The 27,983-nt window shown below is 39.0% G+C and overlaps 1 protein-coding gene across 1 annotated transcript in view; it reads left to right on the top strand.

Moving 5' to 3' along the window:
- The window catches only part of UST (uronyl 2-sulfotransferase), a 148,987-nt gene that overhangs the window by 48,589 nt on the left and 72,415 nt on the right, over nucleotides 1–27,983 (top strand). Inside the window, exons 2-3 of the mRNA XM_057363991.1 lie at nucleotides 7,852–7,895; nucleotides 20,537–20,692. Of these exons, the coding sequence (XP_057219974.1) occupies nucleotides 7,852–7,895; nucleotides 20,537–20,692 (200 nt within the window). The remainder of the gene's footprint in view (nucleotides 1–7,851; nucleotides 7,896–20,536; nucleotides 20,693–27,983) is intronic.

The following is a 27,983-nucleotide window of genomic DNA, read 5'->3' as shown; positions in this document are numbered from 1 at the left end:
GCAGAGGGATGGGGKTCTCCTGTGTTGGCTGTGCCATTCCCTGAGTGCGAGTGTGTGTGCATGGAAAGGGAAAGTATGGTGGCCCTGTTACCATCACTCCCACAGAGTTTCTTCCTCTGCATCATGTATTCTGCAAGGTAGAAAGGAAAGAAGTTTTCTCTGAAGAAGGCAAAAAAAGATGGCTTGCAAAAACTTCTTGCACTTACCTCTCACTTAGGAGGAAAAAGGGGAAATGGAGTAATCCTGAATCTTAAAATGTTTTTTCAGATGACTGTCAATTAAACTTCTTGCCAAGCTAGTGAAACTATCTCTGTGCATTCGGTTGGAGTGGAATGATCTTCMTGAAAAGCTTTCACAAAATGCACAAAGAGATCCAAAGGAGGGGAATTGGTATTCAACTCCCATCATTACTCTTCTMTGCAGTTTCCACTTTGTTTCCATTCTGCTTTTATGAAGATGTTGCCATTATCCAAGTTGAAATTTGTATGCTTGTTTTTGCTGAACTGCATCTTGTGTTTTCAGACCATTTCTTTTACTGATCTGTATCTTTCTATTCTCCAGAAAGTTTCAGCAGATTTCAAATCCTTTCATTTGGTATTATCAAATTTGATAATACCAGTGCTATTTAATGCAACTTTCAAGTAATGAATGAGAATTTTGAGTGATAGGATCCAGAACAACACCCAAGGGAAGTTCTCCTGATTAAAAACAAACAAACAAAAAAAAAGAGATATTCATTAAAAAGACATATTGCTGGAATAGGACCTGATTTAATTTGTCTGTTGGTTCTAAAGCAGCATGATAACTAACACCTGGGTCATTCCTGGCAGATGCCTGACTAATTTCCTCTTGGGTATCTCCAGTGCTGTCTAGTCCTCATCTGCTGATTGTTGCAATATTTTTCTGTTCCCAGTTTAAGAGTGTTGGGTTTTGATAGCGACTTTCAGAGGATTTTCTTTCAGTCGTATTTTCACTCATTCACTCCCTGTTAATTCTCAAATGAAATACAGGTGTTTCTGCAGCATTCCACGGGCAGATTCCAAAGTGTATGCTACCTAGATGTCATTGAGTCAAGCTCATTTCCAAATGTCAGATGTTTCTAACTGCTCTCTAGCTTGCTAGCTTCTGTGGTACTCTGATCATTTTTGTATTCAGCCATAATAATTTGATGCAGTGTCCACTATTATKCTCATATTATCCAGTTAAGAAATTAAGTCAGAGACCAGTCTTGGTCTGTGTTATTTCAGTGGGCAGCAGTTCAGCTGTTAAGCTGTGGGCTTTTCCCAACTTGCCTCTTTAAATTTTGAACAGCTTTGTTGGTAGCTGCCTAGCTGTAAGTATTACTTGACCACACATCTTGAGAGTTGTTTTTTTTCCTTAGGAACACCTGTATGTATTTATAGACCTGACTCTGCATTTTGTAAAGTCTTGCTGAGGAAATTAAAAAGTCATTACAAAATATTTGGCACACTTTTTGACTGAAGGTAGGATAAAAATCTTTGAGGAAGAAGAAAAAGAGGACACCCTATTTAATCTGTGTTCACTAGCTATGTGATACCAGAGAGCTGAATTTGAGAACCATCTGAAAAGTAGAGTGACATTAACAACAGATTAATGGGTCTTTGAAGTGCATTTAGTAAAGAGCTGCCTGGCCACAGAGATAATTCATTTTGCTATGAAGACTATGATCTAAAATAAAATTGCAATAGTTTTGCTTAGTGGCACCTTTTTTTTGGTCATTAGGTTTTCTCTGCAGTGTCTCAATAGAGCAGTATAGGTTTGTTTCCTTTGTGTGCAGGAAACTACCTGGTGGGGCTTGTTTTATTTCTTGACTTTATGTTAATTTTTTTACCTTTTCATTTCCCACAGTATTAATAAAGCAATTTATTGACAAAACAATTAAATGAAACACCTGCCATTGCATTTTTAAGTGTTCACCATTCAGAGAGGATCTGTGATTTTGGAGTAGCTTTGCCTTCTGGAGTTTCCTCTCTTTGCAAAAGGAGGGCCATCTGATGTATATTCTACATTGGTTTAGAACTTCCTGTTATTCAAACCCTTCGTATCTGTATTCCAGTCGTGCTTTCATACGTAATGCATGTGTAGAATTGCCAGTGAGTTTTCAAAAACTCTACTTAAATGTGCCAGTTTATCTCCTAATTCTGTTAGAAGTATGAAACTTGGAGGTAAACAAATCTGAATGATATCATGATGAAGTTTCTGTGGTTCAGTTCACTATGTAATAAAGCAAAATAGATATTTTTGTCATGTTTCAGCTTTTTTCCATCATTATGTGCAGTGATGTAGAATGAATTGGATGTATGGGTTTGATGCTAGTTTGTTTTCGTTTTTTGGCTGTAGGTTGTTTTTTGTTGTTGTTTTTATTGTATTTATGACTTGACTTTAAAAATTAGGAATAACCAAAATGTTTTCAAAGGCAAGAAAGGAAGAAAAAAATTGATTGTGGAATGTTTAAAAAAAAAAAAATTACTTTTTTTCATGGTCAAAAATGAAAATTTTGATAGGATGTTAGTCTTGCACAGGGGAAACCAATTGTAGGTATTCAGCTTTTTACATGTGATTGAAGAAATGGCAATAAGTCACTTTGTATTCCAGTGCAGAGTGGTTTTGCTGTGTTTTGCTATGTTAATGCTCTCTGTATACACCTCTGGAAAAACTTTCCTCTCTGAAAGCTGGTATGGCTGTGCTGACCTCAGCAATGGCAGGGTTTTTCCTTTTAGGTTACATTTGAGCTGTGGGCAACATCATTCTGCTAATCTGTTAGTTTTCAAGTTGTAGTTTCTAACCCTCTTCCCGCCTTTGAACCACAAAGGGCTCCAGGAGACCATGACTAACAATGTTATATTATTTCAGATGTGTAAATATCTATGAAATTTCTAAAGATGTCCATTGCTTGATTGGGAGGGRAAAAAAAAAAAAAAAAMCACAGAGGCAGAGCAGAATTTATCCTCTTCTGATAAGTCATTGGCACTTCAGTTTATTTTGAAGGTGTAGCTCTTAATGATTAGAGGTGCTTGGTAGGGAAATTTTTCTTGAAAGTCTGATTTCCAGACCAGAGGCCTCCTCAGACAACTATTAAACTGTTCCTTCCCTTTAGACATCAGTGGGTCTAAGGGATTGTTTGCCATTAGAGGTTGTATTGACATCTGGAAGTTTGAGAGAGTGATCAAGTGAAAAAGAACAAAGAACGATTTTCACAAGACAGATTAAATTTGGAAGTGGATGGATCCCTGCTCTTAGACTGCTACAAGGGAAAACCCTGCTTCAGAAAAATGGTCCAAACTCCACATTTTCCACATTGGCTTTCCCTCCTTATCTTTACACAATTCTATCCATGGGATATCTGAATTGTTGAAGTGGAGTTACCCTGCTTCAGTTGCTATCAAAGGRTCTTCGGTTCATATATAAGTCCATTTGCTTCCTGTTCCTGTACTCCTCAGTCATTTTTGGAAAGGTTTGCATTTTTTTCAGAATTGCAGTTACTTTTCTTATCTATAGTTCTGAACATTTGTCCTTAATCCTGGTTGACTGGCCATCTTTCTCTGTTTAAACTTGGCTTGCTTCAAGCAAAACCCCCACACTTCAATGATTCCAAGAAAAAAGGAACATAACCACAAGGTTTCCCCAAAGATTTTGCATACAGCTGATTCACTTAACTCAAGGATAATAAATTATGGAAAGATTTGGACTGCCTCCATGTATTCACCATTTTCTATAATAAAGCTGACCTCTTGTTTTTTTTTATCTCTGGCAGACACTGGAGGACACACGTTCAACCAGCCCAAGTGTGCTGTTGAGCATGTTTGTGGAATGCATAATACCACTTGTTTTAAGAATTTATTATTTTGTCTGACTTGTTTCTAATGCCTTAGACTTTAATGCTATTAYAAGAAGGCAGAAAATTTCCTTTTTGAAGAGTAAATACTCCTCTCCAGGAAAAAAAAAATAAATCTAGAATAATCTTGTTGCTTGATAGACAAAAGCAATGATGTCTTCATGAAAGCTTTATTAAAAGACTTGAGAAAAGTCATCCTAATAATTTAGTGCCATAGGTTGCTTTGGGGCAATGGACAAGATTCCTAGAGCGGGAAGATGACCATCTCTTCTATCACTTTATTGTTTCCACCACAGAAAGCTTCCTGTGTTCTTGTGGTATTTAGTGATGTCAAACACATGTTGTCYGTGCCATAGCATATAAAAGCTTCATGATAATGTTCTTCTTCTTAGATAAGCTTGTTAATGCAGTTGCAATGCAAACAGTTGAGCTTATGTACAGTGCCTTTGCTGCTTATGGTACCCATTCCTAAGTCCCTGATTTTTACTGTGCAACTCTCCTACTGTGTCAACTGTTGGTAGGTGGTAATTTATAGATTGGCTTTACCTTGGTACTTTTCTGCTGTTGCAATTTTTATAATGCTGACTTTTTCTTTTGTTTTTAAACTAACCTAGTCTGATGTGTATTGTGTGAAAAGTAACTAGCTGCCCTGGGTGTTAAAGTGGCACCCKGTCTTATGTTCATAAAACTTGTAAGTACCCAGCTTGGGAGTCAATGCTTGTTAAGATTTTCATGGTCTCAGGTGTTACGAAGTCTTCATCTTTGCTTCAGGCCTTTTGCAGAAGTATTCTCCCACAGGTGCACATTTTTCATGATATTTCTGCATTCATTGAGGCTCCTGTAGTGTGGCCCCTGTCTTGCAGACAGAATAAGAAGCAAGCCAAATTCCACMAGTGAGGACATGTGCTGGGCTTCATGGGGTTAAGGAGCTGGCTGGGGTACCTCACAGGCTGCTCTTGCACTCCATTGCAGCTGGATTTGTGAAGTTATTTTAGTGTATTTTACTTAGGGTATGGTATGAATCATGCAGTAAAAGGTTTTACTTTTATTACTGAAARCAAATTCTCATTTAAAACTTGAAGCCAAAAGAATTCAGACTGTTAATTTGATGTGGCAAGCAGTGGACGCCACGATTGACTCTGGTTCATGTGCCTGAAAAGCAGGAGGAGCTGTGGCAAGGGACAGGAACTAGCTCTGCACTTGGAGATTGGGGCAATGTAAGGGTGTGGGGACTGCCTGCAGCTTTCCATCCTCTGCTCTTTATGAGTTGTTCTGACCAGGTTTCAAATCAGTACTGTTTCCTTCATTGCTTGTGTTTGCCTGGCAGTTAGTKTCTGTCAGTTTGTATCTTCTGAGTTTGAGCAAGCAACTGCCATGAAAACAACTTTATCTAATGGCCCATAATTGMACTATTGTCTTTCAAGTGGATACAGTAGTAACCACACCGTTTGGTGAAAAAATCAGTACTTTGATTACAGAAGTTAAAACCTACAGGACAAATGTTCAAAGCTAGAGATATATTCATGTAGTTTTGATCATTAAAAAATTTCCAAGGAAGGAAAATGCAGTCTGCATACTAAGAGCATAGATTACTAATACAGAAAGGTAAAAATAGTTATAAACTGTTTCATTTTAAGGAATACCTCAAAAAAGTTTCTGGTTCTCTTGACGCTACTCTATAAGATGCTGTGTAAACTCTTGACTGGTGATTCAAATCCCTCTCTRCATCAAAACTGGCTGTGATAGGTGATTGCTAAAGATAGCTAATATCCATGTAGATAATATTCCTTTTATTTAGGTAAGCATGAGTTGCGTATGGTTTAAGGAGACAAGCAAAAAAATACTGTTACTCCTGTAACCACCTTAATACCAATTATGAAACTGAAAGTTTTGCTTTTTATTTTCTTTAATTTACAGTTTTCATTTAATGTTTATGACATTTTTAGTGTGTTGACTTGTTTAAACAGCAAACATCACTTGTTTTGTTATGTATCAAAATGAAACAATTTTCCTGATGCAGTGAGGAAACTATAAGAAATGTTTTTATCAACAGCAGTGTCGGTCTTTTGTGCACGCTTAATTGCCAAGAGGAGAAAGCTGCTATGAACCAGTAACAGCCTGATTCTACAGGCAAGGTAAATCCTGAACGAGAAGCTTTCCTTGCTCTCTTCCCAGATTAACTGGAAGGAAGAAATGTTTATTTTCAGGTCCATCTCTGTGTGTGTGGAGTAGCTACTCTTACAGGAAGCCAGACTGCCAACTCTTCTGGCAGTCTGGGAGCTGAATTACACCCCTGGCAATTAAAATCATATCAGAGGAATGAATAAAGAAATTATCCTGAATGTAGGGCATCAACCATATTATCTACGGCATTAAATTGAGCAGCTGGATTGTTCAAAGGATGGGTACTTGTGTCCATTGTATAGAGAGATGAGTTTCTGGTATGCTTCAAAAGATTATTCAGAAGATGACCATCAGACTTTTGTATCTGTAAAAGAATGTGCAATGGGTATTGGGACTTAGCTTTAGGTGAGTTTGAAGCCTTTTGACTAAAGTTTTTATGGCTTTATAACATATGCTGGAAAAACAGAGAATAAATAGAAAGCAAAATACTTTTGAGAAGTAATCCCAGCTTTTTATTGTACTTAGAAATCCATCATGCTGCAGCAGCAGTGATGGCCAGCAGGCTTTCTGTCCCCAAGATGGTGTGGTCCAGGWGGCAGCTACGTCTCCTAAGAGTCAGGCAAGGGGGTGATGGTGGGCCCTGCCACTTCCAGCCCCCTGCTTTTCCTGCTGAAACCAACCCCCACAGCTTACTGGAATATTTCACACCAAAGCTCCACCTCTTTGTTCTGTAACTGTAACTCTCACACACAAATATCTCCTTCCTGACTCCTGGATCCACAAACCTCTGGAGGGGTTTTTTGGCTCTTGGGAAAATGAGGGGTTTGGCCAGATCGACAAGAGATGAGCTCTTTGCTTGTGTAATATGCTTTATTCCACTGGCCYGTGTTGCCTCAGAAGAAGTTTCTGTTGACTATTCACCATGCCAGGAGCAGAGATGTTCATGAGCTGGACAAGCATTTTAAAGTCCTCTTCCATGTGACTTTTGGATGCCTAGTAACCTGTAAAAATTAATCTCATACCTCAWAATGAAGTAAGGTTAGAGCAGAAGTATTTTTGCTGTCTTTGGTAGGAGGGTGACTGAGTGGAGAGGCATGTGTGTCTGAAGGAGGAACCTTTGTTGCAAGGTTTCTTCATCTGCTGGACCATGTTGGGAAAGCACGTGATTAATGCTTTGGGAGAAGGKTTCAGGAAGCACAGTTACAGGGAAGACAGCCTATGTGTGTGTGGGAATGTATATTTTATGTATCCGTCTGTGTTTGTAAGGAATGGGTAAAAAGTCTGAAATGGTTGCCTTTTTCATTGTAGCTGTTTGGAAGCTTTTTTTTCCTGAAGCTTTTTGTCTGAATTAAAAGAACGTCTTGAAAACGCAGGTGTAATTACATCAGAATACAACTCCCATTCAATCAGTACTGTTTAAGAACAAAGAAGTATCATGGAGGTTGGGGAAAATAGTTAGAGGAGAGATAAGTGAATGCTTGTCAGCTCCATCACACTAAAGTCCAATATAAACCTTTGATACTTGATTATTTAAGAAGACTTTTTGAGGTTAACTGTGCTCACTTGCTTAAAATGTACAAGATGTAGCTGGCAATTTTTTGTCATACAAATAATTGAATACTGATTGATTAATTAAAGCTGCCTTGTAATTTTTTTCTGAAATGACAATGTGCATCTAGTCCTGTGTTACAAATGTAATCAAAATAAATTACTTGTTAATCAAAAATTAAAGCAGAGGGAATTTATTTTCCTTGAGTTATTTGACAYCACAAAACCAATGGGAGAGGAATGCACTGGTTCTATGAATTGAAAAGTCTGGAAGTTGCATTGGATGGCTTTTATTTATCTCCATCATTCTTTTTTTTTTGTAGGAAATTCCACTTATCTGGATGACCATGGACCACCGCCTCAAAAGGTAAGCTGCTGTTAATTTTGTGTTTGCTTTATCCTTACTTTTTTTGGCTTCTGTTTTTGATTCATTGTGGTCTTACACRTGTGCCAAACAACTCTGCTGAGTTTACATCAATAGCACTTGGCCTTTCCGACTTTTTTCCCCACAAGCGTTTTCAGATGTTTATGAGTAACTTGGGTTAAAACTCATTGTGATGAAGCTAATGGAATGTTTGTCACTGAGTCAAGGGGAGGCAGGATTTTGGTGGTTTTGTTTGTCAACACTTTCATGCAAAAAACCAAGACACTGCACTRATTGGAGGTTATCTGACAGGTGAAGATGGCCTTTGGCTGGCAGTAGTTCCTGGAACATGGGTTCTGCTGCAAACGCAGTACTTTAAGTAGGATAAATTTGATGAATGTGAGTAATGAGCCATTTTTTAGGTATAAGTTTCACTGTTTATCATATGTGACTGTGCTGCATAAGCTTTCCCCTCACATCATCATGATACCTCATGGCATTTCAGGTTAGGAAGGGCATCATGATAGTTTCTTCAAGAGGAAAAAAAGTGGAAGCAGGCATTTAAGGTTTCCTGTTTTGGTTTATTCTTTAAAACACAATTTGATACTATATTATGCTTGTCTTTCCAGCCTATTATAGCTCCTTTTGTATAGTACAGACTGTACTATGCAAAAGGACAGATTATTTCACTGGTGTGGCCCACTATGGGTGCTAGTGCAGCAGGTGAGAGTGARTAGTAAGGGATGGGGTGGGTGTGAGTAGCCACTACCTCTGGTTGTAGCCCTCCCTCATCTCTGTTCAGCTGACCCTGAAGTTCCATCCTGAGCCAGCAGGGCTTGAGGTGAAATGGTCAACCACATGTGTGAACCAGTGTGGTGAACCAGTGAGCCTTTGGTCAGCAGAAGGAGGATTCTGTGGAAAGCCATTTCACTTAGTTTAGTTATCAGTGAAAACACATGAATCTGGGTTTCTTCACTTTCTTTTTGTTGTGCAACAGAATTGCTGTTTCCAGCTGTTATAAGGGTATTTGAAAACTGTTACAGTTCAGGCAGCTCACTTGGAGGAATGATGTACATTTGATTTTCTTCCTGTCAACACAAATTAATCTTTTTCTTTGTGCACTCAATTACAAAAACAAATGGATGTAGGCAAAAGTGATGAAATTAACCTGTTATGTTTATCATTGCAAACTGAGATGAGACATGGGTATTCCTAGGCTAAACGAATGTTTCACACTTGAAATCTATTTAGTACTTTCTGATTCCTTTGAAATACTTTCTTTTTTCCATTTTTTTTTCTTTTTTTTTTTTTTTTTTTTTNTTTTCGATTTGGTTCTGGATGCTTCTCTTGTCCAGGACTACAATAGCCTGCATGAAGTAAAGCATTATGTTTGTCATGTCTCCACAGTGAGCACTCTGCTTGGAAGGATAGAGAATGCTTATTCCAAACCTGTACTGCTCACACTCATTAGCGTTCAGAAATGCCAAGCTCTTCTAGTAAGGAAAAGGCTTGTCAGCTAGATAAGAGTTTTTAACCTTGAAAACTTTATTCAGATTTTGGTCCTTTTACTTCAGGAATTTTGCTTTACTAATTAATGATGCTGTGGATGGGATCCATACTTCAAAGGGCAGTAGCAACTGGACAGATTTATCCAACCCAGACACTTTCCTGTTTACATTGTGAAAATATCTTTTGCCTGTCTAAACATGTAATTTTGGACTATGTTCACACAGCCTCATCCAGCTGCAGCTCAGTTTTCTGTAGAAAGGCCAGCTGAATATATAATCTACACCATTGATTGGTTGGGTAGGTACTCTTTGATTAGCTACTTACAGTCAGTAAAGTTTGTGGGCTCCCTCTGTAATCATCCTCACTCCTGAAAGCTTGGTGAAAAGCTCAGTGGAGTTACAGGCTATATGTATATATTTATATATAGCCTTGTGTAAGTTAAAAGTATTTTCCTTTTTGAAGTATTTRCCTGTTTTCAAAAACATTGATAAAATATGGATCACTTTGATCATCTCTTGGACAARCCTGCTTATTCCTGAGTGGTTTGCAGTTTTTAGTTTTGTTTTTTATTCCTGTAGTCAAAACATGGGTGGGGATTGGTAGATCCCCAGATAACTCCTGGTATTAACTTGGGGTCATGATTTGAACTAAGGTGCTCTTGCTTTCTAAATCTCGTGTACTGCATTTTTGGCTTAGGGTAGTTATTTACCCTCTTACAGCTTCRAATCTGAACTGTAAAGTCTGTGGGTGTGAGTGAAAGTCACTCTAATTGTCATTATYTTTCAAGTAGCTTCTATTTACATGACTAGATAGCTACTTTCATTTAAACTAACAGATGGTTAAGGTCTGCGCATGCTTTAATTTGACATATAAAAACATSTCAGAAGAAATTAATGTATCCAACATTAAAAATAATTAATTACAAAATGCTCAAAAACTAGAAGTGGAGATAAAGAATGACAGTGCATTGCCTGGGGTTGAAATGGCTGATGGCTAAAATGGGCAGTGTGTAGTTGGCTCTCGTGGAAGGCCACCAGCAGTTGGCACGCACTGGACTGTAGCTCTTTTGCAAAGTACGTTCCAGCGTTTGTTGGAAATCGTATTAGTTTTGGCTCTCCATCATGGCTAGATGCCAAAGCTTTGGATTTTTTTAAATACCCATGTGGGGTTTTTTTTTTCCCAGTGGAAGAACTGAAAATAACGCTTATTATCTGAATAAAGTATTCTCATCATCATGTTTCGAGAGATCAGGGTACTGGTCTGTTTTTTTCAAATAAAGGTGGCAGCACCAGTTTTCTCAGTGCAAGCAATGATCGAAAGCCTGGCTCATTTCTATACCTGAGCATTGCTGGTGTGGTTCTGGTTCTTCCTTGAAGATCAATTAAGCCAGCTTTTCAGGTATTCCTCCAGGACAGATTTACCTAACTGCTGAAGGTTAGCAGTGGTTTCCTTTGCTAGTGCCTTATAGTTTGAAGCACTGTTTTACAGTAAGCTTTTAAGCCTGGTACAATCGATTAAATACTATGATTTAAAAAAACACATGAACTATTTCTTCACTTCCCTCGGTTTACTAGAAGCAGAGTGTTGTGGTTTTACTCAGCCAGCAACCAAGCCTCACAGTCTCTCGCTCACTCCCCCCACCGTCTAGTGGGATTGGGGAGATAATAGGAAGGGTAAAAGKTAGAAAACTCATAAGCTGAGATAGATAGAAAGATAGTTTAATAAGGACAGCAAAAGGTCACACACACAAGCAAAACAAAGCAAGGAGTTAATTCACTGCTTCCCATGAGCAGGCTGGTGTAAAGCTATCTCTGGGAGGGCAGGGCCCCATCACACATGACACTGACTTGGGAAGACAAATGCCATCACTCCAAACGTCTCCTACTTCTGCCTACTTAATATACTGAGCATGATGTCATATGGTGTGGGGTATCCCAGCTGGGATCAGCTATCYCAGCTGTATCTCCTCCCAGTTTGCCAGGCACCCCCAGTCTACTTGCCAAAAGAAAGGCACAAGACCTTGGTTCTATGTAAGCCCTGCTCGGCAATAACAAAAGTATCTCTTTATTTTAACAAAATATCTATGTTTGTGCTGAACACAGCTCCATACAAGCCACTGTGAAGAAAATTAATTCTACACTAGCCAAAACAAGCACACCCTGTAAAATATTTGTAGAATAAATGGTTTATRTTCTTTTAAAATTGTGCTTTCATTCCTTCTAAATGACAGTATCTCAAGGGAAGGAAAAACAGGTTTTTACAGAGGATTTTCCCATTGTCATTCGTGATTGTTTGAAATCCTGCTGCAGCTGCAGGTGGTAAATGATACAGCAGAGTAGTAGTGTGGGGATATAACCAAAAGCTAAAACTGAATCTGTACTATTAAGTTTGAATTGGATCATAAAAATATTTGAATGATACTGGAATACTAATTTTTTTTTTTTTTGTTCATATTAATTTATTGCTCAAGAACCTTAAGGACAAAACAATCACTTGATTCCATTATTTATCGAAATAGAGAAAATTATTAGTTACTTTTTAATGCTTCTTCAGTTTGTAGTATATCAGAAAGGTGTTGATTTAGGGAAACTGTCTGGTCATAAATGGAAGTACAAAGAGACTTGGGAAATTAAAGCCAGATTGCCTGTCACAGGAAGATAAATATGTGAGGTATACTGTGCATGCTAATCTCCTGCAAAAATTTGAACAGTAGTAGACTGGGTTCTTAGTAAGCCTGATATTTGCAGCCWTTATGTTTTGAAAGACTTAGACAACAGGTATGCGACAACAGGTATTGTGAGTGACAGTAGACTGTAGTTTTCATCTAATTTCAAAGGTGCTTGGAAAGTATTTTGTCTTCTGGTTGGTACTTTAATTGTTCCGCTGTGTGCATGGTTAAAGGTGAATTTTACTTGTTTCTGACATTAACACAGTGGCCAACCCACTGTGACCCAAAATACAAAAATTCTAATATCACCAATTTTGCAACATCTAGGTTTTGTTCCACGTCATATACCATAGCTAAAAAAACTAAACATGACATAATCATCACCATTGYTGAAGCTGGTAAAGCTCTATCCTTTCAAAGAAATTTAGAGCATAATCCATTCTGTTGATCTTTGTTCACCTGCAAGTAATCTGTGCAGATTATTTCATAGCATATGATTATCTTTTAGAGATTACAGTTTTAGATTTCCAGCTGTCTAGTACATTCCTCTCTTTTCCTTCTTTCCATGGTAGGAAGGTATTCATAAACTAACATAGCATACAAGAAAGTAATGGCTAYTCCATCTGGCCACCTTCGTTATCTTATTAGGAAATGCTGGATTATAATATCAAAGTCCTGTTGCAACTGGGTCTGGATGGCCTAAACCTGAAGTGGAAAACCAAAAATCTTCCATTTTGCATAGGGGTAAAATGATGGAATATGTTTTGGAAGTGATAAGTTGATTCAGTTAATCTTGCTAAGCCTTGAGACTCAGTTGAATAACACTCATGTTTGTACCGCAAGTCTTAAATTTGTTGATGATATTCTTAAATCATGAGCTGAAATGAAGTTTTTTTCTTGGCTCTGATGTTTGAAGGTTAAAAAATAATGTGGRACTTGGGATGCTGGAGAGGCTTGCAAAACTGAGAAAAACCGCCAAATAAGAATTCTGGTATGATTTAGAAAGCCTTGTGATTTGGAGGATGAGTTAGTAGGTCCTGGCAGTCTTCTACTCAGGCTTTACAAAGGTATAAAGTTTAGTTCAGGAAACAGTAAATAGCAGTGAAGTACTCTGGTAAGGGCCAGAATCAGAAATGAGATTTTGAACGTGCCTACATGTGATCAAAAGTAGAGTCAAAACATCAGGCAAAGAGGACCGAGTTTCATGACTGGGCTGAAGAAGCCTCTGTGAGAGTGGTGGTATCAYGGTGATTCAGGTAGAGTTTGGGCAAATGTGCATGAAAAGCGAGTTCTCAGGACAGCACCCACAGCATCCTGATGTCCTGGCAGAGCATGGAGGCCTTTGTGGCTGGCCTGAGGACTTTCAGTAGATGCAAGGAGAAACTCCCTGTACTGAAACGGAAAGCTGTCATGCCTTGGTCARCAGGAATGAGGTTTGGTTTGCCTCTGAGCAAGTCAGATTAATAATTTCAAAGTGTGCAAGGTGGGAGTACTTGATGCTGGGCCTCTTCTGTTTATTGCCTCTGACGTGTGGTCATCAACACCACAAGATCCATTTGTGACTCAMGATATGGAACGTGGTCTGTCAGAGAAAGTATTTTGGGTCTTTGAGTCATTTTAGATGACACAGTGATTTCTGCTGAGCTCTGGTTCTGCTGGAAGAGTGTGCTAGAAGCATGTTGTCCTTCCTATACATGCTTCTTAGTGGTGTCCCTTCCAAGTAAAGAGACAGTGCCATGAGCTAGATTTGAATCTTTTACCTGCAGAAGCTATGATGTAACTTCCTTTGAGCTCCTACAGGCATGCAGAGCAAGAGCACCTTAGAGCCAGCTCATTGGTAACAAGAGTGTGGGCTACAGTCCAGSAGAACTGACCTGTTTTACAAGTCAATTAAAATCCCGTTATGGCTATAAACAACCTTTATTTCATACTGGGATTGGCTTATAAAGTGTCTGTGCACAGTGCAGTGGAAAAGACAAATATGCTAGAGACTTTAAAATAGAATGTGAAATTCCTGAAAGGGAGTGTTATGTAAAGGGCAAACTGAAATGCGGCATGACAGATCCTTGGCAGGGGTGAAACCATGAGTTGCTGCCCTAACTGCAGCCTAATCGATCGCCAACCACAATAGGTACCAAAGAAATGTGAAGAAAGACAAGTGCATACAGAGGAATAAATTATGCAGTCTACCACTCACCAAATTCAAATCCAGTATTATTGGCTCCCAGGGTGAATTCGTGAATATTGCATTGGAATGATAGAAACAACCATAAGGTAGTGAGGCTACTTAAGGGAATGCCAGTGGTGTGAAGTATTATAAAAAGTTTTTAAACCAGGCTTAGTTACTTAATGTCTTTTGTTTTGCAAGTATCCAATATAAACAAGTGGGTTGGATGTGATAGGATTTACTACTTAGACAGAGAATAACTGTGCCAGTGTGTTCTGAGCACATCACAGAATGTACAAAACCCTGGGCTCAGAAGGAAAAACAGCAGTTTTAAACTTCCCAGTTCCAAGATACATATAACGTGATGCTGCTCTGGAGTTAAAATCAGTCTTGCACAAATTCTGCAGCTTAAGGGTTTTTTGATATTACATAGTAAATCTTCCAGTGGAAAATGGGTAATTAAAGTGACACTAAAGTTCTTAACCTACCTGAACTCATGCTAGGTCTCTCAACAAATACCAGTATCAGTGAAGAACATTCTTAGATAATTCATCTCCTGTATTGTCTTATGAAGTAGGTGTATAGCAGAAAGATAACTTGCACAATGTGATTAACTTAAAAAATAAGAGATAAATATACTGCTTTTCATAAGAAAGCTAATGAGGGTCTTCCAGTTCTTTTTCTGTTGCAGTCTGCGTGCACTCACGTAGGGTAAAGAAGAAAAAGAGCAATAGCTTTGTTTTTCATCCCTCTCTATAGTGGTGAAGTACCATATGCTTTGATTCTTCTAAATCCTACCCCAAGATGTATTAAAAAGAGATGTCTGCAAGACAAGAACAGTAACTGTTCAGTTCTTCTTGTCACCAGGGAGATAAGATACAACGCTATGTCTGATTTTGGCTCTAAAAGAGGTGAACAAGTTGCGAACTGCAGAGGAAAGCTAGAAGAATAAGAGATTAAAAAGAATGCTATGTTAAGAAAGGCCAAAAGGAAAAGATTTGATTAATCTGGAGGTGGTGGTTGTACCCCATCCCCAGGCAATTATCCATTTTGTGATACTTTGTCCCTGAAAGGAGCTGGAACTGAGCTGCCATCATTTAAGTACAAGTGAGTGTAACTGAGTGATGAAAGTGCTGCTCCCACCTCCAGAAGCTGCCTGATATCTGTGAGTACCTGAAACTGCTGAGTGAACAGAGCATCGGCTCTCTACCCACCCATTTGACTCTTTGTATACATGTGCCGAGTTTGAATGTTGCTGTGTTGCTGTAGCCTCACRTGCCTCATATAAACCTGGTTCTGCTCTGTGGTGGTGAGTCTTGTGCAGCAGATTGGAGGCGCAGTGGTTTTGCTCTGCTGCAACCTGCTGTTGTGGACAAGTAAATCAGGTGTAAGGTATAAGAGGAGCAAACCTAAATGTGTTGACATGATGGAGCCAAAACTTTGAATATTGAAAACTGAATCTTTGACCTTTTCTTTGTAATTTTTGCATGATTAATATTATTGTTGTTTCTATAGCCATAGTACCTTGTAACAGGACSTGGTCTGAGACTTAATGGGAGACTTTACTATGTTTTGAACTGAGATCTTCACAGAAAAATTACAGGAGGTTTTAATTTTGGCTATTCACATCTGTCTTGTGGGACACATCAGGGACATAGGTTTTGGCAGACACTTCATAGTAATGCTTTTCTTTTGTCTTAATAAATTCGAGGACTGTCTGCCACCGAATTTCCTTTTGCTGCTTGTGCTCCATGCTTATGTTTTCAATTTGTCTTAGTACTTAGGGATGTTGAGCCATTAGAGAACACATTGTAACTTAGTCTTCCAAATATGTCATCTGTCTAACAGATGAAATGCATTGTTTGTGGTGGGGTGGGAAGTCATCCTTTTTCAATTAAATTAGTTTCTTAATGAAAGTGCAACAGAAGACTATTCTGTTCCTTCTTCTGCCTTRTTTTCAATGCTCCGCTGCAACTATATGCCATATTAACTTTGAAAACAAACAAATTTCATCCTTACCTTTTCTTGTGGTTTCTAGTGTGTTTTCAGTGACCGTAGAGGAGCCCATGCTGGCTGGTCTGATTTAAAGTTAGTTAGTTAATTCAAAAAGCTTGTCTCTGTCTAGCATCACTTTACAGGTGAATGTTGATATGACTGAAACTGTGTGGTTTAGATGGGGAAGGAGGATGCTAGCTAGGAAGTTATTTTGTTTTCTCCCTTCTTCATTGTTYAGTCATGTTTTCCTGACATAACTTTGTGTTAGCAACTCATTCATTGTGATTGCTGTAAAGGTGAGCAAATTGATATTTGTTTGGAATGAGATTTTGAGCAGCAATTCCTGAGCTGAAGTTGGAAGGTTCTCTCTTAATGGCCTTTGAATTTGTCTTTAAAGACCATGGCAGGCTTGTTGAAAACCTCAGTTAAAAAGAGGCATCCAATGTATCTAAGAAGATCTCAAAGCCAATAACTGAATTATCTGATCTATCTTCATGAAACCCACAATGTGAGAATAGATACTCTCTGGAAATGGTAGAAGGTTAAGTAAAAATTAAATACATGGTAGGTAACAAAATTTGGGAACAAGTTGTGTTAGAAATTCTTCAGGCGGCAGGCAAGAATGTGCCTTATGCTATACGTAATCTTGGGGGACACTGAAGGAGGAGGAGTGACACTGAAGGGAAATGGACTACTGACAACTCTCAGGTTTGTAGTTACCTAATCCTCCACTCATCAGTCAAATGGGCCATTCCTTTGATCAGTTAGGCCATTTTTTAAATTATTATAATTCTGTCTCAGTTGGACAGGAAAAGGAAATAAAGAGGTTGTTCTGGGAAGGTGTGATGTTGTATAAAGATATTTAATTTGAGATAATTGATTTAAGGTCAGCAGATGTTTAATTGTTTCCACAATCTTACCAGTACTGTCTGTGTTTGTTGGCCTTATTCACCTGCTAAACATGGAGTGCTGCCTGACCACAGGTTAGTGTCTGCTCAGAAAGGAGAAGCCAGTTCTGGTATGCACTTCTTTTCCTGCTTCTGTGTAAGGACAGGAGTTACTTACTTATGGAAGCTGTGAATATAATGGATTGCTTTCTGAGAACACATTTGTCTGACATGAGTTATTCATCTGGCCAACTTGTACCTGGATTGGGAAATGTTTGGCAAATGGGCAAAATTGTACTGGATTTGTCTCAGTAAAAGTGGAATGATTTAGGCCTATGGGTAAATCCCTACATTGTTTAGCAAGTAATTATCCAGCCTAATTTTCTTTAATGGTGCAAAGATTTATCTGGGGACAAAGCCCCCACTGAAGATAAAAAACTGGGCTTTTGTCAGGTTATCTGTTGAGTGGCTCCCTTTCTGAGACTGGCAGACCTCTCTGCAGAGCTACTTGACAGTCATTTTCTGTAATGCAAGTTCATTTGAGGTTAGACTTGCTTCTTCTACATGATTTCATTCACAACGGTTCTTGACATCTCCTTTAACTGTAGAGCAAAAGAAAAAAAAAMCTGTTTGAACTGACAAGTAAATTGTCATGTAACTTTCCAAAACCCTTGGAGAGAGCTGTTGTAACTATACTGTGGGTTTTACTTTTTTATCGCTGTAAGTGCTAATTTCTATAACTCCAAAGTGAATTACATGTTTGAATTGTTTATATTACCTCTGGGCTTTGATGCAGTGCTCAGTAAAGTCACTCTGCAATTATTTTGAAGTTGTGTATATTGTTACATGAATATCAGGTTACCAGAGCATTACCTTAGCTGTTAGTCAGTTCACATGATATATATTCTTGTTATAATAAAATGTAATACAATTAGCATTTTGGAAACCTCCAACTGCTATTTCTTGCCTTGTTTCTGCTAATACAAGAGGAACCTTCTTTTCAATTGCATTCTCTGCCACCATCTCTTGTAATGTCTGAGTCTCGTGTGAGTTATCATGAGGGGGAAGAGGGAAGTTCCTCTTTGGAGAAGTTTTCCATTTCTTGCATTTTTAGTTCTGCCTGATACAAACTTATGTTTCTGGAAGAGGTATTTCTTCTCCTGAGAAAGAACTCAGACATTTCCTAAACACAGAAAGCTGATTTTCAGCATCCTAAGAGAACTGGTCACATTAAAAAAATACTTGCTTATATACCAAAAGCCTGTATATTGCAAGGCACTGTGCACTGGGCACACCCTTTGTGGCGTTTGCGTGTGTTAAGTGCACTGGTGACGTAAACAGATGAAACCTGAGCAGAGCTTCAGGAGTGAATCCCTGAAGACAACCACACTCAGCAGAGCTGAGGGTAAGTTTGGATTACCACTCCTGATTGTTCTTCTGAAATGAACTTTGAGTGGTAGTGTTTGTCCTGARTCTTGTCTGATTGGACCTAAGTGCATTCAGCTGTTTACCAAACCAACACATTGATTCACTGGCCTCCTTTAAGCCTAACGCAGGTTGGAAGATAATAGACCTTTATTTCAGATTCCTTTATCTGTAGTGAGTACTTGCTGTGGCTTCTCTATGGGGGTTACCATGGTCTTTGCTTGTGTGCAGAATAGAATTGTGCTACCTAGGCTAGGAAGGTGAGTTTCAAAAACAAATGTGAGAACTGGCCAGACTTGTAACTACTGTCAGTTTTCAAGCTGATAAAGTTGTTTACACTTATAATAGAAAATTTACGAAGGCCTGCTTTAATTTTATCTAGTTTTTAAAGAATTCTGTTTGTAAGATTTACCCAAAGTTACTGGTAGTCCAGTTAAGGATTTAGTTAGAACTGAAGTGTAATCTGTGCGCAGTAAAGCTATACTTGACTGAAGTATCAATAAAGATGACCCAATACCTACTCCTTCCCAAGGTAATTTGGAGAACAGTGGCCTCCACATTTATGTTGCATTGCAGGATATTCTAAACATTGCAACCAGTAACAATTCATTTGGTCATGAAGTGTAACACTGTCAACAAGGTGCCTGTAGATTTTTTTTGTTTTTTCTTTCTAGTTGACAGTTCTCTTTGAAAGTAGTCTGAAGGGTGGCCTAAGGAATTGTTTTGCTTTCCTGATGAAGATCTAGTAGTTGTTCAAATGCAGTGAAGAAGTACTCTGCTCTGAAAAGTGCCATTTGCCTCATCTGGCTGCTTTTGTGTTAGAAATCCTTCTGCTGGGAGAACATTGACAGCAGAAGTAACTATGTGTTGAGACACACCATCACTTTGGCCATTCCTTATGCTGGGCACAGGTTGCCTGGAACCCAGGTGCAAGCCCTGGGTCAAGGAAAAGTGTACCATTGTCTTAATAGAAAAGTGATCTTTCCTTAAGTGCCATGTATGCACCACTGTGAGTGAAACCATGAGCTCATAACTCTGTCAGCCAATTTAAAGGTTTGGGAACAGTTTCTGGGCTTATATTATCATATGCTGCTCTATGCTATAGAGCAAATACTTTCTACTGTGATAGTATGACTTTGGAATGCCTTTTGCTGAAGCAATAGCCCATAGATATCAACGAGGAGCAAAATAAGGCTGCATCTGGCATACTATGAGACACTGAATTAGTACTCACTTATTCTGGTTTCCTGGGGAGGACAACTGAGTGCAAGGGTTAGTGTGGGCTGGTCACCATTCCCAGTGGCCAGGTTGGATTCCCAACCATCCCAGGTTGGATGTGGCTGTTCTATTTTGAGGTTTTATGAACATTACCTGTACAGAATGATCAGACTGTGCCCGTTGGCCTGTGGCCCTGGGTCTTTAATTCTGCAAATAGATTCTTGTCCGGTGGCATTTGTTCTCTGAGTGTCTTTGAAAGATTCATGTTTATATTTGAAATTAAAAGAGCTGATAAATTTTAACATTGTGCAACTGCTTGTTGATCGTTTTTTTTTTGTTTGTTTCTTTTTAAGCTGAAGTTTTGCAATTCAAGCATTCTTCTTGCATTAGGTCAAATTGACTTTGAGTTGCCAAACTGTAGTGCCAATTCACTCCTTTTAATTCTTCTTATGGGAGACAGGCAACTAAAGCTGACTATTTGTATTGAGATTATGAGCAATAAACTTAAGCTCTTTATCAGCAGTTACATAGTATTTCTGGACTAGTTGCCAATCTGCCAATTAAACTGCACGGTAGTTATCTCACCTTGCCACTTCTCTGGGCCATGTTGGGAAGAGCTTTTAGCTTGTTGGAGGAAGTGAGTGCCTCTGACCTGGGCAGAGCCCTAGAAATTCTCCTCTATGTGTCTGTTGGCTTAAGGTCAAAACATGATTCAGAGGTACACAGAAACAAAAATATCAATATACTGACTCCATCTTTTCCAATCTTTATTTAGGTACTTCCTTTCCCCAGTCAGGTGGTCTACAACAGAGTTGGAAAGTGCGGGAGTCGAACTGTGGTTTTGCTTTTGAGAATTTTATCAGAGAAACACGGATTCAACCTCGTTACGTCTGACATACATAACAAAACAAGACTGACCAAAAATGAACAGGTAAGTTACTCCAGCTCCACTTGGATACTGTTTTCTTATTATGTACAAAACTGAGAAACAAAGGCATATGCCAGCAGAAATCCTGATGAAAGGATGTGTTGCTACTTTGTCTTCAGTAATCATTTGCAATTCATTCTTCAGTGTCTTCAGTTAGTAAGAGAAATGAGTGGCAGAGCCAAGAACAGCGTGATGTGGAAGATAACCAGAAAAACTAACTTCCGGTGAGCAGCTCTTGAATTCAGTCAGCATAGCGGTTAGACTACCAGTGAGGCAAGAAAGGTTAGTACAGTGAMATTAAGTGCTAACAGCATCTGGAACATGTATTAATACATCTGCAGGGGACAGCCTTTTCTCTTATTACAAGGACAGCTTATTTAGGCCTAGCTTGGGTCTCCTTAAGCAGAGCAGGAGTAAATAATAGCCAAAAGGGTCTCTTTTGGTGACTTTCTTAATTCACTTCTAGTAATCAGTTGCCTCAAAAAGTTGTTACCCAGGACTATGCCTAACCCATGTTGCTATAATATGACACATCGTTGATCCTATCTCAGCTTCTTGCTTATCTGTCTTTTTCATGTTCACTGCATAACCGTYATTAAAGGAAGTGAAAAAACCTCATGAAACCTCTTTACCCAGACACCCTTCTTTATGTTCCCGTAAAGCTGTAGAAGGATTAGTTTTGTAGCATAGCTTCTGGAAAAGATCCAGTTATTTAAATTTTCTTTGGGGTAACCATATACCCACTGTAAGTAACACTTCCATTAGTAGATTGATCCAAATAGTGCAGGAAAAACTCAGATTCAAGGTGCACATCTGTAGTTGGATGCTGCACGTTGCCCACTGCTGCTATTCTGAGCTGCTGATCCAGGTGAAGGCTGCAGCCACTGCCTGTGTCACTTCCAGGAACGGCAGCCTGTAAACCACAAGAGGATGTGTGCGATGATCACAATATGGATGTGGGCCTGCCAGTGACTGTGATTGGGGTTATTTACTTGCAGCTTTTTCATGAGCACATGTTTGTTGTTTTAGATGTAGCAGTTCATTCCAAATGAAAATTTAGGAGCTGATGTTGCTCCTGCAGTTCCTGGCTTTCTCCCCTTCAGGGTGTCCATTGGGGTCGCACCAGCGGCAGGCTGACCTAACACTCTGTAAACAGTCAAATTCAGCCAGTGCTGGGGACCAGCTGGCCAGGACTGCCACACCGGCCCAAAGGTGGCTGCTATGCATGGTTGGGTGTGACRCACCAGTGACAGGCTGTGGAGGGTCACAGTGTCCCCTCACTGCCCCTGCTTGTGGGTGAGGGAAGGCACCTCAGCATCCCTCTGTGTATCCTACTGGCAGCACCACATAGCCGGGGTAGGTTGCCATGTGATCCCATCAGAAACGGGTCAGACTATCCCGTGCTACAGAGCCTGTCCAGTTCATTTTTCTGCTGGGATATAGGATAGGGGATTTCTGTGGGTATGGCTGGTTTTATGTTTTGAGTTATTTGGGTTTTGTTTGTATCTTTCATCAGTTCTCATTTCTGATTGCAAGATRTCATAAAACCCAAAAATCTTTCAGGTGTTAATAATCACCAGCTTTCACGCTCATCAGCTTCTTCCATTCAGTTCTGTTCTGTTCTGTCTTTCTTTGGTGAGTGGATTTTCCTTTGTTAAAAATTAAAACGTGATACAAGATCACTTCTGCATGGTCTTCTGTGCTTTAGTCCAGCATATGGAGATTCCAGAGAGGCCCAGACACGCTTTTGATGCAACCAATCCAGACACATAACTATCTGCATTACCTTTTGCACTCCCTAAGATGTTAAGTTGCTAGACAATAAATGTGCTGGAAGTATTGCTACAGAGCTGATGATTTACTCTGTAGATTTCCCTGCAATAATTTGAGTCTCTTTGTTTTCATTTATGGTTTTTTTCCCATAATGAAAATAGGTTATAATTTAATGARTAGTTTTGCTGAAAAATGCCTTTGATCAGCAGGAAAGGTGCTTGGAGACAGTAACTATTCTGTTATTCAGGGCATTTTTAGTTGTCTTCTCAATTCCTAAGAGCAGAATATGAAAAAATAAATTATTTTTTCTACGTTTAATCTGGTGTACACAATCGGAAGTTAAGGGAATGGATGATTTCAGGCTCCAGGCATTGGAACAAGAAAAAAGAGAGCTCTGCTGTGCTGGAGGCTTCCGGCGTGAGCATGGGCTTCTCACTTGAGATGATATGATTCTCTTCCTTCTGTCATTTGTCTCTCCTGTGTTTGGTTAAAGCCCTGATCCAGCCAAGACTTCTCTGTAAATATTTAGCTTATGCAGTCTGCTGTTGTTAAATAAAGTTAAGCATGTAGGTGCTCTTAATGACTGTGGGGATTGCACACAACTGAAATCCATATTCTCGTTGGCTTTTCTAGTCTCCTTCCTACTAAGAAATTTTTCCAAATTATGTGTGTCTGCCAGCAATTAGAAGTGCAGCCTTTGAACATCTGTGGGCATAAAGGAGCGAATTCTGGAAACAGATGTATTAATGTGTGCCTTGCCATTTGCTATAATATTTTCAAGTCAATTAAATACAGAAAATAACATGTAATATTAATGCTAATCTAACTGATGTGGTTTAAATGCCACATGAACTGCTGCAAAATGAAATCTTCTCCTGCCCTATGTCCTCCACTCCCATTTTATTGCATTCAGRGAAGTGTTGCATTCAGATTGAGTGTGCTTATAGATATACAAATACCAGTCACATACGGGAGTAACTGGAATTTATCCTCAAATTGTTTCCTTCTACCACCCATCATTACAGCTGTGCAGCCAACTTTATATGCAATTCCAGTTCAAAACACTAAAAATCCATCACTAATTTTTCTTAAATGCATTTAAAGACAGAAAATTGGCCATACCAGCTTGGAGAGGTGAAGAAATTCTTGAAACCATTCCAAGCTTTTGAGAGCTGAAAAAGGAGATCTAGTCTCATTCCTGGGAGTTGTGGGTTATTTATGGAAATAAGTACTGAGATGAAAGTGAGATACTAAAATTCTTGTAGGTACTTGTGCCTCCTGAGCCCTACATGCCTTCAGTAGAGATTGAAAGCAGTGGAAGAAGGTAATGAGCTCACAAGGAAGATAGATACAGAGACTTTTTTTTTCCCCCTTTTTGTGTCAGTATTAGTGGAGACCATATTATGATCCAGCAGACTGCACTTGGAAAATCCCAGTTGCCTCACCATTTTTATACATTTTGATGTTGAATTCTCACAGTGAAATACAGCATCTGAAAAAAAAAAAAAACATTGTGGCTGTTGTCTGGATGGGATTGTTATCTGATTATTTCCTTCTGTTCCCAGTAGAATTTACTTATAGCAAATCTCACACAAAGTGTGGCTCTTCTGGGCAGTCAGCGCAGAGACTGGACTGGCCATCTCCAGAAGAGGGAAAGGTGTCCTCTCTCCAAGGCCAGAGATGAGTTTTTGTGCAGGAGTAATGCTACGGCTGGAGAAAATCCATCCCCCACATTTCTCCCTTCTCAGGCAGGGCTCCATCCCGCCCTCTCGGAGTCACTTCACGGTGCCATCTGCTGGAATGTTATTTGTAATGCAGCATCAGCCCATGACAGATGATGCCGAGCCATTGCAGTTTGGTTTCTGCCGTATGGGCACCTAAGATCCTACAGTGGTAGTGTAGAGTAAGGGAAAAACTTTCATCCTGGAGTATTGCATCTTGATGCTCCTTCTCAGGTGGGCTTTAAGTTTCAAAAGTAGCTTGTGATTCACAGGATTGCCTCTGTGGATCTGGTCTTCTTTAAAGGGCCCAATTAATAATTGGTGCAAAAAATGAGTTAAGGAGAAAAACATAGAATAAAATATTAATCAAGGAGTGACAGTGGTAGAAAGATGTTATTGTAGAAAAGACACTGCTCCTTAAAATTAATTAGTGTTTGAGGGGAATGAGTGGGATGACAGCAAATGTGTTGATCACACCACAGAGGTCCTGGCAGCTGCTTGCTGTGGCTTAGCATCTCTGCAGACTGCAGCCATGTTGTCTGCGTGCACCCCTTTCTGTTGGGGAGCGCAGCACATCACCTGCTTTCACACCCACTCCTCAGGCATTTTCCTCTCTCTGGATCCTTCTTTAGCAGCATTACCTCTATGGTACAATTTAGTTACTTTCAAGAGCAAATTAGTGTATTTTRCAGCAGTGTTTAACTGTAGCTGCCTAACTCCTGCAAGAGAGCTCTGGGCAGCCATGAGAAAGAGAAATGGCTCTTTATGAGCCCTTATCCTAGCAGGTACATGCTCCTTTCTGATTAATCTCTCCCCTAACTGTTTGCCAGGGCTCCTTATCCTCTGCTACTTGTACCTTTTTATTTCTTTTCAAACTTACGATGACGTGATCATCTGTACTTGTGTGTCATTCTCCTTGATTGCTCATTACATCCAAAAGTACTTGTTTTCTTCATCCTCATCCTCTGCTCACTGTTTCTCGCTGTGGGTAATCCACATGTTTCTTTCTTTCCTGTTTCATCTTTTAGAAACAAGCATACAAACAAACAAAATCTGACAAACAAAACCAGCAAACCAAACTTACTCTTCTCAGAGACGCTGAAAGACTTTTCCTTTTTTTTTTTTTTGCTTTTTCTTTTCTTTATCATCTTATAAGGAGGGAGAGATCACTGTGTCTGAGCAATACATTGGTTTGTCAGACTGAGATCAGTTCAGGACAGCATGATCAAAGAGGGAGAGAGGGGTCCATGGGAAATATGGCCACAAGTTGCATGTGGCCTTGAGCCATTACAGTTATTTATTTTTCCCTCCTGACATCTGTGTGTTGTTTCAGTTGAGCCTTACTTATCCTTTTGGCAGGGTTTTTAAAAGAATGGATTTTGCTTGTTTGTTCTTATGCACATTGTAGCTTTATCCACATCTGCTTACAAGTCCAGTTGATCATTAAGTGTCTAAATATGAAGGTACTCTAAGTCACAACAAAATTCTGTTTCTGCTTTGGAGCAAGCTGTTGTCTTAGCTCAAGATACTGAGTTTGGTAGCAAGAGATTGAAAAAAAGCCAGGAGCTAGATGCTGTCCTGCTCTGTGTGCATCTTTCCAGCTATCCTTTGTTCCTGAGGCTGAAGTGCCTGTGCTTGTCCAGCAGCAGGTTCATGTGACCCTGGCACTGACATCAGGTGAAATGAAGTGAGAAACGTGGCAGTGCTGTGATGTGAATCTGCTTCCTGATAGCAAATTGGTGACAGCCCTGGGGACAGCTGGGAGCCAAGGGAAGCTCATGTGGTGCTTTGCAACACTCACATACATCCCCAGCTAAGTTTATCTAGGAGTATTCTGTGAGAGCTGCCTGTGGCTTTAAATTTAGTGGGATTACTTTGTTTGGGTGCAGTATCTTTATATCTCCATATTTATACTCTAGTAATTTTTATTTATTTATGTATTTATTATTATTAGAACACTAGTTTTTTCATTTCCAAAATGGAATTACAGTGATGAACATGTGGGCATGAATAGAGTTTTCGTACAATATCAGTAGCTTCCTTCTGGCATCTTCCTTCCTTACTTCATGCAGATAGTAGTAAACACAAATAAAATGCAAAATATAACATAAAGCTTCATACAGTTCTGAGAATTTTGCTTCCCCTGTAACTTGTCTGAGTTAAAAAACAAAAACCAAAAAACCTGGAAAAAAAAAAAAAAACCACCAACCAAATCCCATTGAGACATCTAATACACAGGCACCAGTCTCCTCTTGTTTGGTTCCACAAGGTGAATAGATATCATTTTTTGGCAGAGAGAGTTACCGAGTTACCAGTTGTAAAGAAGTGTCAGCATGGTTTGTGTTTGCTAGGAAAGCCTTTGTCTCTTCAGAGCATGAACAAACAAAATTCAATTCCTTTGTGCCAAGTATTGCAAAGATTCCWGGGCTTTCTAATTCTGATCTGGGCAAGCTTTGCTCTTCAGGTTTGTACATTTTTTGCCCCATGCATTTGTATTCTACTGAAGAAACTGTATAAAGACATGTTTGTGCTAGAATCAAACAGTCCAGAGTCTACATATGACTAACCAAAGCAGGGATGCTATTCCCTTCCTGCCTCTTTTTTTTATTTGCTTTTTAAATTTTTTTTAATTGCACATCTTCTCTCCATATTCTCTTGTTTCTATTTTCCCTTTATACTGTCTTTCTTTTGGTAATCTCATCTTATGTTCMATTTCTTTGTGTTTATGGCCTTTTTCAGTATTATTTGCCTTGCTATACTTACTCAGCCCTAGTATGTCTTGATGCATAAGGTCTGTATGCCTCAATGTATTCAAACAAGTTTGACTTAAAAAGGTCCATCCTGAAAAGATGGACAAGCTGAACTCTTTGTTCAGTAATCATCATACATGTGTATAAAATTGTTGAAGACCGAGGTCAAGTGAAGAAAATGTATTAGTGTATGCACTTCTTTATTCAGTCCTGGGAGTTAAATGGCCATAGGTTGTGGCTGAAAGAAGGTGGCAGGGCAAATGCTCTAAAAAAAAAGTGGAGAATGAAAGATGGATAAGAAGCAGTAAGATGTGACACATGACATAAAAACCATGGCAGAATATCAGTATATTGAAACTGGACAACAGAAGACGGTAAGATTTGGCAATTGCTGTCTCCTAAATGTGTTTTGCTATTTGCTATGGCAAGGGCAGAATTTTTGCTGCTAGTAACTACACACATGCTAGTCACTCTATTTTGACTACACAACAGGCTGGACTCCATATTTTTGCTTATTTTGTTTAAGTCAACTAAAGCATTCAAGTTTCAAGAAATATTTTTTTTAATTAATGTCTCCTTAATGGTGTTTAAATTTAGTATGTAAATTAACATGATTCAAACCAGAATGTGTGGCTCACAGACCTACCTCTTTTTTTTTTCCACAATGTATGAACTGCTTTCTGCTACACAGTTTGTAAAATCAATAAACCTGTCATTTTGAGTGCATTTGTGTTCAGTGTCCATAGCATAGCCTGCACTTGAACACAGAACAGAAAATTGGAAAATAAACCTTAGGAAATAAATAAGAAAGAAGCAAAATTAACTGAAATGTGGACTCCCTAGTATGATGCTTCACTAGACACTTCCAGTTTCCKCTAAATCATATTTAGAGCTCAGCTTACACAAAATAGATGATCATATCCATGGTGTTGGTTACATTATTCCATTTCAATGTTCTGAAAATTTGAACTATTTATATTAAAAAAAAAAGTTATGTGAAAAAAAAAAAGTTATGTGTTATGTTCTACTTCAGGTACCTGAAGTAGAATT

Source organism: Malurus melanocephalus, unplaced genomic scaffold (genome assembly GCF_030028575.1).
Source record: "Malurus melanocephalus ecotype Western Australia unplaced genomic scaffold, MMel_1.1 scaffold_33, whole genome shotgun sequence".
NCBI classification, from domain to species: domain Eukaryota; kingdom Metazoa; phylum Chordata; class Aves; order Passeriformes; family Maluridae; genus Malurus; species Malurus melanocephalus.
The sequence above is the reverse complement of the archived record's forward strand: the minus strand, read 5'-3'. Positions and strand labels throughout refer to the sequence as shown.